The sequence below is a fragment of the Argiope bruennichi genome, chromosome 5 (genome assembly GCF_947563725.1).
Source record: "Argiope bruennichi chromosome 5, qqArgBrue1.1, whole genome shotgun sequence".
Classification (NCBI taxonomy): domain Eukaryota; kingdom Metazoa; phylum Arthropoda; class Arachnida; order Araneae; family Araneidae; genus Argiope; species Argiope bruennichi.
In genome coordinates this window covers 113816338-113834499 of record NC_079155.1, presented here as the reverse complement: position 1 = coordinate 113834499, position 18162 = coordinate 113816338, and the positions used below count along the sequence as shown (strand labels likewise).

The 18162-nt window shown below is 34.0% G+C and overlaps 1 protein-coding gene across 1 annotated transcript; it reads left to right on the top strand.

Moving 5' to 3' along the window:
- The first annotated feature begins 8288 nt into the window (after nt 1-8288).
- LOC129968351 (E3 ubiquitin-protein ligase RNF126-B-like) lies at nt 8289-8810 on the top strand. Its single transcript, XM_056082209.1, has one exon. It carries the CDS (start codon nt 8289-8291, stop codon nt 8808-8810), a length of 522 nt encoding a protein of 173 aa, XP_055938184.1.
- Nucleotides 8811-18162: the final 9352 nt, after the last annotated feature.

Genomic DNA, 18162 nt, shown 5'->3' with positions numbered 1-18162 from the left:
TTATGGACGATTTATTACAATTACTTGAACCTTTGCCTAAACCTGAGCCAAGTATAACCATTGACACCATTGACAACTGGTTGCTGAGCGTAAGTTTTGTAGATCAGCAGAAAAAACGCCGACAAAAGAAACGGAAACATGGTAGTTTATTTTCTCAGGCTTTGGCTGCTCGGGCCAAGCCGCCAGAATTCTTTTCACAAGCCAATCTCATCCGTCATCAACTCATTTCCGATTATCTATCTCGTCTAGCTGAAAATTATCGGGTACTCCACGCATTAAGCAACATCAATCCAATTTAGAATTTCATCATCACGCACATTCCATATTGTCAGATCAGAAGTGGAGGCATCAATCCAATTTCATCAGAAATCCGTCACGCACACATTCCATATTGTCACTGAGAGTCAGATTTGTTCTCAATTTCTCACATTCCTTTTGCAATTCCTCGTAAGCCTCTTTCAAGTCCAAGTTTTCCTTTTTGCATTCCAAATATGCAATCTCAGACTTTAAACACTTTATCCTATGTTCCATTTCGAGTTCTTCACTATCGACATATCGGTTCTTTTGCAAAAACTGCTCCTTGCAATAGATGGCATGGATGGTGTTGTACGATCTCTTTCCCATACAATACGGGCATCGTTGGATATGTAATCCGTGCACGCGATAAACGTGATGCGTATAAAAGTCTTTAAACCACATGAGTTTGTCACAAGTTGGACACGTTACGGGCAAGTAATCGTCAGACATGATGAGTAACAGTACGTGCTGTAGAACGTTCACTAATAGTTTGTAAAAGTGAAACTGAAAAGACAAGTACAAGAGTAAAGTTAAGAAGAGAAAGAAAAGAGTAAAAAAAAAAAAAAAAAAAAAAAAAAAAAAAAAAAAACACCGTTTTTTTTTTTTTTTTTTTTTTTTTTTTTTTTTTTTTTTAACTTTCTCTTCTTCTTCTTCTTTACACTAACGTGAAACAAAAATTTTCTTGCCCCTCTGAGGGTACATACTTTTACTTTTAACATGGCATGTTTAACAAAGAGATAAACAGTCATGAATGTCGAGAATTTTATAGATAATGCTGACAAAACCGTTCACGATGCCATTCGTGACATGTCCCAGGCTGACAAATACCAGTTGTGGTATCGGTTAAACACCCTTTCAAAAGTATTGGAGTTTGATATAAGATCCACCCAATTGGGTTGTGAAGTCAACCCCTGTTTGATATCTGACTGTGGGTGGCATTTATCCTCCTGTGTTTATCCAGACAAGAAAGATTGCAGTTGCAAGTTTCATCTTTCACATCCCACGCGTTACGTTTTACGTGAGAAAACGTTGGTCAATAACGTCTTGAACCGTGGACTTCATTGGGATTATTGTCCCTTGTCCAAAATTGCATGTGAAGATTTAATTATGCTGAATACCAGTCGGCCCTTTGAGTGTGAATGTCGCATCGCTATGAATTCTGTGAAAGATGAAAAGGTAAATGAAGAATCTCTGCAGGAAAATGTCATTATTTGCACAGGTACAAAATTTACATGTGATGTGTAGCATAAATTTTGGGTAAAGAAACATTTTAAGAGCAAAAAGAATCCAATAATGGTTATGTGAATTCATAATTAATAAAAATATGGACATAATTAATGAAATAATCTTTACGATAATCTTCATGTTTGGACGATAATTAATGAAATAATCCTAACGATAATCTTCATGCTTGGACGAAATGAATGAAATAATTTTTATGTCATGAAAATATTTTCATGCTTGGAACCGGTTTAGAAAATAGTTTCGGAAGAGTATAAAAGGCCGGCCCGAGTCGCTGTACTCTTCACTTTGCTGAAAGACATGGATTCGTACAACACTCAATACGATTGGACGCCCGTGATGTGTTCCCGGTGCCAGCAACTCATGTTTTTTAAGGATTTCTACCTGCACCACGTTCATCAGGTGCACGGTGTGGAGAATCGATGCCCGTTCTGCTTTGGAGAGCATGAATACACGATCGAACACGCCACCGATTGTTGGAGACTCTTCCTCCTGGCCCATTTTTATGAGATGCCTTCCTACCCCCGAGGATGGAAAGAGACCCGAATTTGGGAAAAGAGGGTGCTCCGTCATAGAAGAAACTACCTTCAGGTGGAAATAGATATGATGGAAGCTCGAAAGAAGCAATTGGAAAAGGAAAAAGTCAAGGTAAAGAGACTGTTGAATCATAAATTTGGAGAGAAGAGGCGTCGACACAGAACAATGTAATTGAAATAGAATGATGTGTATAAATAAGCAAAGTTTGTTTCTAAAAACTCTTTGTGTGTTTCTTGTAAACACTACTAACACTTAAAAAAAAAAAAAAAAAAAAAAAAAAAAAAAAAAAAAAAAAAAAAAAACGTTTTTTTTTTTTTTTTTTTTTTTTTTTTTTTTTTTTTTTTTTTTTTTTTTTTAGTGTTTCTGTGTCAGTGGGAGTATTGAAAAATATTTTCGAGAGAGAATAAAAACTATGTACTTGCTATGCACTGACGGGATTTTGGCTCAATGAGCTTTCCCCGCTGGTTAGAGTAGACTTTTGTCATTTCCCAGCAGCATTTTCTTTTTATTGACGAGACCCCCTCAGTATTATATGACTGAGGTTCCTATAGTAGATGACGTTGTCCGGCTGATATGATAGCTCAGCAACCGCTCTCTCTATAGATGATTGGCTGTGTATGCAGTCGAATCCACAATTGGCCTTACCTCCCATCGAGCCTCGGTTCGGTGAATGTATGATTACGATCATCCATGGAGGGAACCCCAGTGGATTCACAGGTTTCTGAAAAAAAAAGAACATGCTGTTTACAGAATTTTATTGACGAGACCCCCTCAGTATTATATGACTGAGGTTCCTATAGTAGATGACGTTGTCCGGCTGATATGATAGCTCAGCAACCGCTCGCTCTATAGATGATTGGCTGTGTATGCAGTCGAATCCACATTGGCCTTACCTCCCATCGAGCCTCGGTTCGGTGAATGTATGATTACGATCATCCATGGAGGGAACCCCAGTGGATTCACAGGTTTCTGAAAATAAAATTCTGCCCTTAATGAAATTAACTTTAAATTTTCCCTTCACCAGGTGATAAATTTAAATAAATGAAATTAACTTTAAATTTTACCTTCATCAGGTGATAAATTTAAATAAATGAAATTAACTTTAAATTTTCCCTTCATCAAGTGATAAGCAAATCATTTAGGATATATTTCCTCTCATCCTTTTAAATATTTTTTTATATTTAGTGGAGCCAGTTTAATTAGATTATATTTTAGTTTTAGATGAGTTTAAGCAAATTAAATTGAATGGCTCTCAATTTAAATATTTTTTTATATCTAGTTGTAAGTTTAAATGATTCTATTTATCGGCTTCAATATCTAGTTGTTAGTTTAAACAATTTTTAAGTAAATAATATCAGTTTAAATATCTAGTTGTAAGTTTAGATAATCTCATTTTAAATATTTTTTTATATTAGTTTAAGTAAATTTTAATGACATGACATTAAATATTTTTTCTATATTTGTTTAAATATCTAGTTGTAAGTTTAGATTTAAGATGCATGGCTGCTTTGCATGTCCGCTTTGCATGTCCGCTTTGCATGTCTGCTTTGTATGTTCTAGTGTCTGCTTTGCATGTTCTAATCAAAGGTCTAAGGGAAATTTATTTTAATAAACATATCCAATTAAATAATTATGAATGTGTATCAATAAAAATATCAAATTGGTGTTTCAGTATAACTGTCATATAAATAAATAAATGTATATGTAGTTGTAAGTTTAGGTTAAAGATTGTTTACTTTCGCATGTCCCAAAGCAATTCTAAATGTTAAAGAAAAATGTAATTACTAAAACAAAGAATCAAATTCAACTAAGCAAATTAAATGCAACTAAGCCAATTAGATTAATATGTTTTGGACATGGAGGTAAAAGTGTTTTGGAGTAAAAAAAGGTCATGGAGTAAAAAAGGTAATGTTACTATGCAAGGAGGGTGGGCATAGTAACATGAAAGGTTATAAATGAAAAAAAAGGTTATTCATGGTTATAAAAGGTAAAAGGTTATGCATGCAAAAAAGGTTATTCATGGTTACAAAAGGTAAAAGGTTATGCATGGTTATAAATGAAAAAAAGGTTATTCATGGTTATAAAATAAAAAAAAGGTAATGTTACTATGCGTGGAGGGAGGGTGGGCATAGTAACATAAAAATAAAATTTTATTTATATTGTTAATCAGGTTATTCATGGTTATAAATGAAAAAAAGGTTATTCATGGTTATAAAATAAAAAAAGGTAATGTTACTATGCGTGGAGGGAGGGTGGGCATAGTAACATAAAAATAAAATTTTATTTATATTGTTAATCAAATTTATATAGATTGAAATGGTTATTTTGTAATGTATGTGATATTTACTTTGCTTTTTGCGAATCTTTGTGTTTTTTGGGGGAGTTAAATATTTTTATGTCTTTTGGGGGTGAAACATCTTTATGCTTTTTGGGGGTGAAACATCTTTATGCTTTTTGGGGGTGAAATATTTTTATGCTTTTTTGGGGGTGAAATATTTTTATGTTTTTTGGGGGTCTTTATATCTTTTGGGGGTGAAACATTTGTATGTCTTTTGGGGGTCTTTGAGTATTTTTGGGGGTGAAACATCTTTATGTCTTTTGGGGGTGAAACATCTTTATGCCTTTTGGGTGTGAAATATTTTTATATCTTTTGGGGGTGAAATATTTTTATGTCTTTTGGGGGTGAAATATTTTTATGTCTTTTGGGGGTCTTTAAGTATTTTTGGGGGGAAATGCGTTTTATGTCTTTTGGGGGTGAAATATTTTTATGTCTTTTGGGGGTCTTTAAGTATTTTTGGGGGGAAATGCGTTTTATGTCTTTTGGGGGTGAAACATCTTTATGTCTTTTGGGGGTGAAACATTTTTATATATTTAGGGGGGAAATTCGTTTTATATCTTTTGGGGGTGAAACATTTGCATGTCTTTTGGGGGGTGAAACATTTGTTATATCTTTTGGGGTGAAACATTTTTATATCTTTTAGGGGGTCTTTGATATGTTTTGGGGAAATGCGTTGGTGGATCTTTGAGTATTTAAATTGGAGAATGAAAAGGTTTCTTTACATAGCAAAAGATTTGGAAGTAGTATCCAAATCTTTTGAAATGTGAAAAAACCGTTTAAATATTTAAATGACCTTGACCTAGTTTTTTTTTTTAAAAATATAAAAAGAATGTATTTAAATTGGGGAAATGAAAAGGTTTTTTTGCATAGCAAAAGATTTGGAAATAGTATCCAAATCTTTTGAAATGTAAAAAAATCGTTTAAATATTTAAATGACCTTGACCTAGTTTTTTTTATAAAAATATAGAAAGATAACATCATATTAAAAAATTTGGAAATCTAGTTTTTTTTTTAAAATATAGAAAACAATGACAAAAATTATTCTCCAAGCATGAAAATATTTTCGACCTAAAAATAAATGAGGATTATTCCAATTTCTGATAAAGTCTCTCTTCAAGGTTGGCATACTCTTCAATCCAAAAAAATGGGAGAGAGCCGATACGACTCAAATCGTATCGACTCTCTCCCATTTTTTTGGAATAAATAACGACACATGGGTTTACACATCAAACAAATTTATTAAATCTAATATTTAAGTACAAATACCAGCACGGGTGGAGAAGTAGATGCCGGCACAGGTGGGGGAATGTACTCTCCCGGGTCTTTCATCCAGTCGTCGCAGGCTTTACTCCAGTCGTCGCAGGCTAATTTTCTTTCCTCTTTTCTTCTCGATTCCAAAAATTCAGCGTATCCCACTGCAATTACTCTGCTGCACCGCCCGAGGATCAAATGTGCAAAGTGGTGGTTCTCACCAGTGGTGGACTTTAGCTCTCTCACCTTAGGGCAGTCTCCGGCAATCTGTGTTTTTATTTCTATGACTCTTGGGAGGCCAATACACTTAAAATATTTCTTGGCCTCCTCTCCCTTGACAGCCACCAGTTCCTGGCCCACAAATTGCCGGACCCGTCGATGCGCCTCCTCCATTGTCATCTCTCCCTGGAAATCAACCGGCAGCGTGGAGCTATTTGCACTCGCTACTCGGTTGACTCTCCTGTCTTGCCTCGTCATGTAGTTACTGTGATGAATGGTCAGGAGCAGGGTCTGGCGCTGGCTTTCCATCTGTCCGTCTTCAAGAACTTCAGCAATTCCAATCTCCACCGGGAGATGTATTAAACCGTTGAAATTGAACATATGCACATGGGCGACGTATCGCACAGCTTGTAAGTATTCAAGAGCCATCAGTAACAGTAGGGTACACGAGGCAAAGTGAGCTCTCGCTTCGACTGGAGCGATATTTATACTGTTCAGTCACGTGACAGAACCAGTTAAAACAACAAAAATGAATCTCTTGAGAAGAGACCTATAGCGATTTCGTTTGTTTCATATAACCATTATTGGATGCGAGGAGAAAATGATTCTCTATACCGATTTCGTTTGTTTCATATAACCATTATTGGATGCGAGGAATAAATATTCTCTTGAGAGGACCAAGAATGGAAATATTTCAATTAATTACCTATAGATATTTCGTTTGTTTCATATAACCATTATTGGATACGACATTAAAACATGAATAGGAAAAAATATTTTCTTGAAACTATTTTAGAGAACACAGAACAAAAAAAAAAAAAAAAAAAAAAAAAAAAAAAAAAAAAAAAAAAAAAAAACCGTTTTTTTTTTTTTTTTTTTTTTTTTTTTTTTTTTTTTTTTTTTTTACTTTGTTCTGTGTTCTCTGAAATAGTTTCAAGAAAATATTTTCTGTCGGCTTTAAATTGGTAGTGTGTTCTAACTGCTCTATTCTCAACCATGTCTGACGAACTCATTCTGACTGTTACCCTTTCCGATGGAGAATTGGACGATGTTACCCCTGATGTTGTGCCGTCTTCCACTGAGGTCATGTCATCTCCTAATGCTGTGCCGCTGTCCACCAAGGTCCCTCCCATGCGAAAAAGACCATTTTTCCAGTGCCGACGTCGGCGAGGAATGACTCGTATTTCTCCTTGGAGATCTATTCAACAATACCATCACCGACATGCTATGGGAGTATTATGCTTCCGGAACCAATCGTATTGTCTGACGAATGGTATCACTTCCTACGTCGTAGAAAATGATCCAGATTTTGAGAGGAAGCTATTGCAACATGTGGCCGATATGAAGATAACAACCTTATACGTGACGGATACGGCGACCCAAGTTCGTTGGAGACTGGTAAACAAAACCAATGACATATCGGTCATTGTATTGAATAATGATGCTGGAGATTGCCCCACCTGTAAAAGGAATTGTGTGAGATGGGTGGCTGTTTGTGGACTGAATTTCATTAGAAAAATTCCAATTGAATGCATTCCACATCATTGATCCATGATATTCATGACTCTTTGTCTCTGTTAAACATGCCATGTTAAACAGTTAAAGTATGTACCTTCAGCGGGGCAAGAAAATTTTTGTTTAACGTTAGTGTGTAAAGAAGAAGAAGAAGAAAGTAAAAAAAAAAAAAAAAAAAAAAAAAAAAAAAAAAAAAAAAAATTTTTTTTTTTTTTTTTTTTTTTTTTTTTTTTAGTTGTTGTGTGTTGTCTTTTCATGTATATATATTTCTGAAGACACTTTCATCACAGCACTACTTGTTTCAAGAGTTTAACATTGAAATCAACCATGCTGTTGGATCTACCTATGCTCGTCGTTCCACCTCCTCTCTCTCCTATTCCGGAGCCATCTGCTAAGACCAACCAAGTGCTGAAGCCGGCTCATACTCAAGAGTATAAGCATCAAATGACTATGATGGTTCTATGCATTGATGAAAAGGGATACACTTTGACAGATGGACATGTCTCCCATTCGTCCGATAAGCTGCACCCTAAGCGCTTGAGAAAGACATTGGCACAGACCCATGGTACGCATCTCTTCTTTGCAGACTTGAAAACAAAACGGTACTACAAAAAATTCTTTGGCAGTTTAAAATTAAAGCATCAAACTTTTATTTTAAACAGCCGAAAGAAAATTGAAAAGTGCCTGTATTGCAAAAAGAAATGTCATCGTTGGCTGGCGGTAGTACGAGGTATTGAGAATTTTTATAGAATAAAAATGGATCCCATTCCTCACTGAACCAGCCTTGGAGCTTTGTGCAGATATTATTCAAAAGGGATCACACTGAGCATGCGCCAACTCACAGTATATATAAAAGCTCGTGCGACTGTCTCACTTCATTTCTAGCAAAATGTCTCTCTCTTTATACACACAATTGCTGCGAGCAGTGCTGGAACAGTTGCCGGAGCCAGCAGAGGTTCATGTGGGTGAGGCCTACAGGGAAGAGATGGTGAAGCTTGCAAAAGAGATGGTACCAACTATTGATCTGAAGTTGGTACCTATCATCAGCGAGGAGTTGAAATCGTTTGCACGGAAAAAGGATGGACTGCAATGGTTTTTGTGGAAGACAGAAGGGATCCCCCGTCTGATGGAATTTGCCATGACACTCTATTGCAATTACGATAAGCATATGAGTGAAATGGACAAATGGACCAGATTGGGGGAACTAACCATAGAGTCCATCTACTCTTCCCCAGGGCCAGAAAGTTGTTTCGGAGATTGTCCGATATGCACGGAGCCTCTGCATAGAAAAATAACAACTTCATGCGGGCACAACTTTCATGGAGAATGTTTAGAAATGTGGATGAGAGAGAACTTGTCTTGTCCAATGTGTAGAAAGAACCTCTGCGGGTATGCTTGGCATCGTTCATGAATGTCCTCTGAATGCCTCCAAAAAAATGGGAGAGAGTCGATACGATGCGAGTCGTATCGGCTCTCTCCCATTTTTTTGGGTTCAAGAGTGTACCAACCTTGAAGAGAGACTTTATCAAAAATTGTAATTCTAAAGTTAATTTTAGCAATAGACCAGCTTTGGGAAAATTTGAATAGACTAGCTTTGTGAGGGGGTAATGTTAATTTTAGAATATTGAATAAACCAACTTTGGATAATGTAAAAGTATAAGAAATAAACTGTAATCTAATGTAAAAGTAATTATATGTATATCTGTAAACTAATGTTAATAATGTAAAAGTAATTATAACAAATCTAAACACCATTTTTTTTTTTTTTTTTTTTTTTTTTTTTTTTTTTTCAACTTTTGAGTGAATATAACTTCACCCTAATATTGCAGTCTTTCAAAACTATATCATTATGTGGTTTCAAATCGCTTTAACTCCCTATCTTCCTCCGGTGGCCGTACTCATTAGCGAAAGTGGGCAGATGATGTTTCGACTTTTGGACATTGCACAGCTGTTGAAGAAGAAAAAACCATGCAGTTACAAAAATCAATTTAAATTCCTAGCAGTTCAAGCACATGAAATATTGCCTTTGAAAGGTTTCACCATCCCTCCTCAGACCCTCAACACCCATGTCGTCAACTTTCAAGTGGCTCAAAATTTGATCGCTGCAGAAAACCCGGAAATGGCTCAATTATTTGTAAAATGTCTATTTGATGGCTTTGCTTATAAATATGGCATGAGGAAATTTGTGACGACTGTTGGAAAATCACCCCTGCTTATATGTGTGGAAGAACCAGGTGAAAATGCCATCATTGTCACTGACTGGATTAAACATTTTATAACAGATTTGCAATTGTACCGATTAGAGGTACAAAAGAGTCTCTTACCACAAAAAAGATTGTCAACAGAAACTCGACAAGATTCAAAGAGGAACTCTGATGCTGGACCCTCTACTACCACCCCCGAGTCCGATGCTGGACCCTCTACCATCTCTGAATCTGATGCTGGACCCTCTACCGTCTCTGAATCTGATGTTGGACCCTCTACTACCATCCCCGAGTCCGATGTTGAACCCTCTACTACCCCCGAGTCCGATGTTGGACCCTCTACCATCCCCGAGTCTGATGCTGCACCCACTACTACCCACGAGTCTGATGTTGGATCCTCTACCACCCACGAGTCTCCTCCAATGATACAATTTTGCAAATTTCGAACATTTCCTGAACCTGGAGATTTAATCGTGAAATGCCATAATCCTCCAAAACGTGTTTGGTTTGTCCTTGGCGACTGTGATACCATGTACTGGGTAGGAAACCGGTTATAACTGGTTATAACTTCCGGGTAGGTTGAGTATAAAAAGGGATGCACGCCAAGCAGTCGGTACCAGTCATCAGCTTAGCAGTCAGCATGGACGTGTTTCCCGCAACAAAATCGTCAGCCTTGGTGTCCGTAGCCCATCCTGGAAAATGGGAACCCTTCGAGAGCCTCATGGTGCAAGATAGAGTGGAGGCGTTCATATCATATATGGATCTGAGCACTCTGAGGATATTTCAACATCCGATACCTGACTGGACGAAGAAAGGACTGTACGTCGACAATTTCAAGCGGGCCGTGCTAGAGTCCAAAAAAGTGAACTTTTTTGAGCCCCGGAAAGTGAGCTGGAAAAAAACAACAATGAAGCTAAAGAGGAACCCCATCAATGCAAAAAAGACTTCAGATCAACGCCTGGGGTTCAAAATGGACAATATAATGCTGGTAAAACAACATTTCTCGTTTGGATTAAGAAATGTGGCACAGGCGGAAGGCCACGTATACCAGACGTCCGATGCGCCCATCATGATTTACCACTTGCCTGCCAAGAGCCTTCAGTGCAAGGCAAAACCCTGCATAACACGGAGAAGTTTCTGTGAAATTGACCAGTTTCTGTACGACAGGTATGTACTCAAACCAAACTCTACATACGTCGTGCCTCCTGGAACAATGTACCTCATCCTAACGGTACAAAAAACTTTGTTTGCTGTCGACATTATGGAGTGGGATCTGGTGAAACATTACCAGAGCTTTAAAACACACAAGGAGTTTACACTCCAAGTGTATAATCTACCACCTCCAACACCTGCCCACGAGTGTGAACCGCCAAATAAGAAACTCAAAACCACCTTTGTGGAGCCTGCACCTGTGCATCAAACCTTTGTGGAGCCTGCACCTGTGCATCAAACCTTTGTGGAGCCTGCACCTGTGCCCGAGACCTTTGTGGAGCCTGCACCTGTGCATCAAACCTTTGTGGAGCCTGCACCTGTGCCCGAAATGGACTTTAGTTTAGAAAGAGAGGAGATAAACAATTTCTTGGAGATATTTGGGAGGGACTTGTTCAACGACTCTCCAGCAGCAGTATTGCCTCCTTCTCACGACTCTCCAGCAGCAGTATTGTCTCCTTCTCACGACTCTCCAGCAGCAGTATTGTCTCCTTCTCACGACTCTCCAGCAGCAGTATTGTCTCCTTCTCACGACTCTCCAGCAGCAGTATTAAATCCTCAGGATAATTTTTGGAATTTTAATATAAGTAATCAATGCATATTACCTCCTCCTACAATATTACTTCCTCCGGATAATGAGGAGGAAGGCCAACTTTTAAATTTGACTATAAAAAAGAAAGATGTGTATTGTGTGCCAATAAGAACTAGCATTTTTAACGAAGAAAACAATTGTCCATTAAATTTGAAAAGACTTTGTCCCCTATAAAAAAAAAACTTGTATATTTGTTTAAATGTAAATAAAATTTATTTATTTATTTATTTGAATGGCTTTGTTTTTTTTTCCAAAAAAAATAACCCTAGGAACTCTTCTTCGGAAGGGTTCCTAGGGTTATTTTTTTTGGGTTCTCTAAATGACCAATCTTGGACAAGGGCAATTTGAAACATTTCATTTTAAATTATTTAAATGGTTAGTTTCTAATATATATAATTGCTCTATTTGTTTTAATGTAAATAAAATTTATTTATTTCTTTGAATGGCTTCCAAAAAATAACCCTAGGATATAATACCATTCTTTTAAAAAGTCATCATTATTGGACAATTTGAAACATTTCATTTAAAAAATGTAACTCATGTTTAAGAATATAATACTAAATAACTCTAGGAATTCTTATCATTATTGGATAAGGGCAATTTGAAACATTTCATTTAATGTTTAAGAATATAATACCAAATAACCCTAGGAACTCTTATCATTATTGGACAAGGACATTTCATTTAAAAAATGTAACTCGTGTTTAAGAATATTATACAATTCTTTTAAAAAGTCATCATTATTGGACAAGGACATTTCATTTAAAAAATGTAACTCGTGTTTAAGAATATTATACAATTCTTTTAAAAAGTCATCATTATTGGACAAAGACATTTCATTTAAAAAAATGTAATTCATGTTTAAGAATATAATACCATTCTTTTAAAAAGTCATCATTATTTATTATAACTCATCTTTATTAAAAATAATGGCTTAAATCAACTCAAAATATTAAAAATAATGGCTTAATGTATTACAACTCATCTTTATTAAATAAATTATTTATTGTAACCCACACCATTCTTTCAAGTCATTTAAATTATTTATCAAACCACATCTTTATTAAATTATTTATTATAACCCAAAAATTGTCGTTTTCCATTTTTGAAAAATTTTTCATACTGTTACGGTGCTCATATATTTTTTCGAGCGACTGTAAGCAAACTGAAAACATCAAAGTCTCAATATTTATAAAAATAATTACATAAGAAAAAAAATACAATAATTTCATTAGTAAGCTTTAAAATATTAACTTATCTAAGAGTAATAATTATTTTTAAAAAGAACTAACTGGGGGAACTATATTCATAAAATTCAACATTCAATACTATTTAAATAATATGTAAAAAAGAACATATGTAATTTTTCAAAAACACTGCCATAGTCATTTGTCAAAATGTATCCTTCGGATAAAAAAATGGGGGGGGGATATGGGAAAGGAAAGAATAAAGCGGCACCAAACGTATTAAAAAGCGATGTTAGTTAATGTTGCATAAACAATAATTCTATTGAAAATACTAATTAAAATTTTAATATAAGAAATAAAATTATATAACTAAGAAAATTTGGAGAAAATAATTCAAAATAATATCTTTAAAAAAAATCAGAAGTTTTTAATAATTGATCGGCTAGCTTAATATTTACTAAACAATGTCAACAACAATGTAAACAGTGTCAACGTTATCGGCAGACATCACGACATGCGCAGAACGGTTGAAAATTGAACAGAAGTGGTTTGTTTGGTACCTGACACGTGACCGTGAATTGACCCCATTCGAACTTTTAGAACAAAATAGTAAATAGCTTTATGTTTTTGAGATCTGATGATTCCATCTGCGAAAAGGAAAGCTTGTTAAAGTCCCTTTTAAATATATGTGTATTATTAAGCTAAAATTAATAAATCATATTTTTCGTTTATACAATATGACTTGATTAAATATGATTTAGATATTTTAGAATTACAAAGGTCAGTTTTTATTCCTTAGTTATTATGATCAAGCATATTATAATATATATTTTTGAATTATATCTGGCATGTGATGTATTTTGTATGCAGATACATAATTTCAATGGTTCCCGTCACTTCTTACTTTCTAGTATACGAAGTACAAAGAGAAAGTGTTGTAAACATCAAAAGTTTGAGCTCAAGATTTTCACAAATCTCTACACTTCAGATTTCCCTGAGACTGAAAATATATTTTTGGATCTGTCTAACGCTCGTTTTGTAAATAAATAAAAAATAAACACTTAGCTAGATGGATGAAATTTTGCAAATAGTCGCTACACTAAATTTGTTGATTTCTATGAAATTTTAAAGAAATTCCCTGCACGGAAAGCCTGCTTTCTTGGCTGACTTACGAAGAACAAAACGTAAAGAGCAAAATAGATAAAATTTGGTATACAACTTTAGCATTTAATCTGTATGCATATCAAATTTTGAATAGAATTCGTCAAGGCATAAATCGTTAATCCGTCCGTCCATTTTCATGCATATAAACATAATAATTAAAAATATCATCCGATAAATAAAATTTTGTGTGCAGTTTTAGCAGCAGAAGTATAGATTTTTTTTTTCAGATTTTGAGACAAATCTGCACATGTGTTGATCGTCTGCCAATCTGCACTTCCGCATTAACTTAAAAACGGGATAAAATCAAAAAGGCAACAGTTTAAATAAATTAAATTTAATATTAGATGTTGTTCTTACAGTTAGAGTTCGATGTCAAATTTTGGTTTAAATCGGTCTAAAATACAAACTCGATTTTCTTCTCTATATTACCTAGCACAAAATACTTGTGTGCAAAACCCTGAAAATAAAACTGTGAGCTTTTAATTTGTTTCCGAACTTTCATAATGTCCATAGTTTTATGAAGAAGATAGCATAGGTGTAAAGTAATACCTTTATTTTTAAAAAATAAAATAAAATGTGATAACGTTTTAAGGCTTCCACTCACACTGGTTCACTTTCTAAACATCTTTAGTTGTGCCATTTGTAAGATAATTTGGTTTCATTCTAAAAGTATCTACAGTAATAAATTTGTTATTCAGTTGAGTAATAGTTGTCTATTGTTGTAATATTTTTATTTATTTATCTATTTATTCGTTTCCAAGGATATAGTTGAAATATCCTTTATTCTTCCTTTACTTTATCCTTTATAATTCCTTTTTTAAAATAGATTTTGATTTAATATCTATATATAAACAGAATTTAAGTAATAATGCTTCTAATAAATAGAAATAACAAATTATTTAATCACGGATCATAATTCAAGAAAATTAATTTCGTTATATATCGCGTATAAAAAAAATGAAAATTCAATTTTAAAGATAATTTTTTAGCAATTTTTAAAAACAAGAAAAAATTTAGAATTTTTTTTAACATATATAATATATATTGAATTAAAAAGCTTGCCAAGTATGTAGCTTGCAATTAAATCACCCGCAAAACAATAAATTTTTTTTAATGTTGTTCTGAATTTTAAATAACTGATTTTCACTTGCATCGATGGCTCTTGCATTTCAAATGAAAGAATAAAATTTCATTACTCTTAAAAAATAATAAAAATTAAGCTCGACGCACTACGGTTCTTAAACTGTCGCTTGTTTTGCCTATTTGATAATCTGGCCCTGTGCGCATCGCAATCTTTTGTAATTATAAAAGCTTTCAAATATGCATTCGTTTTAAACCTACGATATGAACTGAATTTGTCATATTACTCCTCTCAATGTGCTGTGTGGGATCTCGAGAACAGTGGTAGTGCCACTTTTGTTTTGCATTCCAAAAATCCTGTATTTTCCTACATCTAAGGCACATAAAAACTAAATATTCGGTTCGCATATCTTTTAAATTTGGCGATATTGTAACTTCACATTTTTATCTATCTCGTAAACTGCACAGAAACAGAGAGTAAGCAGAATCTTTCTTCTTTAGCTCGCGAGTAACTATTTGGTAAAACAATAAAAATGGTTTGAATATCTGTGTAAAAATGTAATCTATTGTTAGAAACTAGGAAAAAAAAAAAAAAGAAAAAAATTTTCGAAAATTCTGTAAAAATTTCCATGTTTATTAAATTAGTATCATTAAAAAGAAAATATTCATATTTCAAAATAGTAATTATTATTATTATTATTTGCAATAACAATTTTGGAAATTGCGGAAATCCGCCAAACCTCAGTTAATTTTTAATTAATTAAAATTTTTAAAAATTGCTCTGAAGTGCACATTCTTATCCTCCTAAATATATAAGCGTCAAATTTGGTAGCACTAGTTTAATCAACCTTTGGTGTACACACGCACGCACGCGCACATGCACACCCACGCTCACTCACAAATATCCATCTTTATTATTAGTATAGATTTCATCGCGTGATTGCGCACTTTTGAAATATAAAGAGCTGATCTAATCTAAAATAGTATAATTGAATATATGTATGTGTGTGATGATATTTAAAAACTAATTTAAATCTTAATGAATTTCCTAATTTTTATCTTAATTTAGCCCATATTAAATTAATTCTAAAATGCTGTATTATTTCTTGACTCAATCCCACCTTTTTTATTTAATTAATGCTACACGAGCTCTAAAATGGCTGAAATCAACAAGTTCCCACACTCCGAGTGAAGGGATAAAAATCCTTATTACTTGCAATATTCTTTGAAAGATGCCTAAAATTCCCTTACCTAAACTGACATGTGTCAAAGAAATCCCTAACAGAATCTCATAGTATAAAAACACTGAGGGAAAATTTTCGATCTCTTTTTCTCTTGTGTCGCGATGTAGGCTGACGTATTTCTTACCACTTATTCTTTGGACAAACTATGTTTTCTGGAATAGAATAAATCGAAATTTAAAAATTCAAAAGTGCCAATACACACACACACACACACATATGTAAGCATTATTTTAGGTGAAGCAGAATGCAGTTTGAAGACAGAGAAGAGACTTTTTATCTTTTTAATCCATCGGGAAAGCATAATTATTTACAAGCAGAGACGCGGACAAGACGTCCGCCACAGCGCGGCACAAAAGCGGAAGTCAAAAAAGGAACGAAATAAATTATCCCTCGTCTTATATAACCTGAGATTTTGATAGGGAAAATATTTCTTCATAGTACAAATATATTAATAATATTCTGATGGGGATTTCTGACGCATGTCAATCAACTATTATTATTATATCTAAATAATAATTATTATTATATACTAATTGGAGATCGAAATGAGGTTAACTAAATAACCCAGTGCCTGTCATTATGGCGATTATGTCGTTGACTAGGGTCTTTAACTAATCTAAGGATTATTATTTTAATTTGGTAAGCATGCTCAGTTTTGATATTTTTCTCGTTGAAAGCATATTTTTGGCATTACAGCTGTCTGTCTGTAACAAGGATATCTCAGAAACATTTTGAGCTAAGCTGATGAAATTTGGTACATGATCTTTACCAAATAAATAAATTTTTATCAAGTTTTGAGTGAAAAAATGTTAGAGGAATACCTGTCTGCACGAATTTAAATTAACATAATTGCAAATCAAAGAGTGCTAGATGGATAGAATTTGATGCACATATTTATTACGTTAAGTATAGATACCTATCAAGTTAGAAATAAATCCATCAAGGATTTGTCTTTCTGCCGGCTTATATTTTCACAAGCAAGTAATAGCGATAACTCAATGGCTTTCATATATGAAATATAGTATGTGATTTTGTGATTACGCCTGTACTTCCGCATAAATTTTTGGTTTAAATCTGTTGGAAATAATAAATGTAAAATACGAATTCATTTTTTTTCATGCCTATTGCGAAATGCCAGAGATTAATCGCCTAAAATTCGCCAAAGATCGCACGATAGATTCAGTAAAAATTCTATATCCATCCCAAAGATCAGAGTTTTGTTAACTATTGTTCGACAATGTTACGCAAGGCATTCGCGTTATTGCCATATTTTCACAATTTTATGCAGGAAGAGAGGGATAATGGCTTTATTTAAGAATATGCGAGAAGTTTTGTGGGGCCTTTATGCTGGTCTTTTTTCTTCCTTTCTTCAAGGCTGCAAACAATTTGGTTATGGGTTTGAATTTTGTCTTTCCTTTAAGTGAAGTCAGTAAAATTCAATATTTTATTCGATATTGCACGTTTTTTTTTTTTTTTTTTTTTTTTCAAATTTGTTAAATATCTAGACATATTTAAGATAACTACTTTTTCATTTTTATCCCCATTCCTAATGTTTGCAGATGATTTACAACTAAAAACGCATAAACATTTACTTTGATAATTCTTCAATTATTTCTGAATGAAAAAAAATTGAATTATACAATATAAATAAATAACGTAGTGTCTTAAGTATAATATTAGTAATATGAGTCAGAGGCCATGCTGTAAACTTGGTGGAGCTTCCGAAGAGCAAACCACCTATCACGAAGGAACAAACGACATTTGATGGCATTGGACACTTGCAAACAATAAAGAACCCTCTAGAGAAAACAAATAATGGTACAGAAAAATAGAAAAAAGCATTACATTTTGCATTATATATTCAGTTGTGAAACATTAAAAATGGATGGAATACATTAAAGGTACGTTAACTTTTTACATTAGGAAAGAACTAAAGTTAAAAGCTTTGGAAAAATACCCCTAATAGAAGATTTAAAAACTAGGATTTTTATGAGTTCTTCGATTTCAAGAGACGTCCAATTTCTTGGTCATCCGAGGCTGCGTTCTCGCCATGGTGCACAAGCTTTGATCGCGTGATTTATAT

Coding starts and splice junctions, on each gene's coding strand:
- LOC129968351 (XM_056082209.1), top strand. CDS start 8,289: ATGTCTCTCTCTTTATACACACAATTGCTGCGAGCAGTGCTGGAACAG.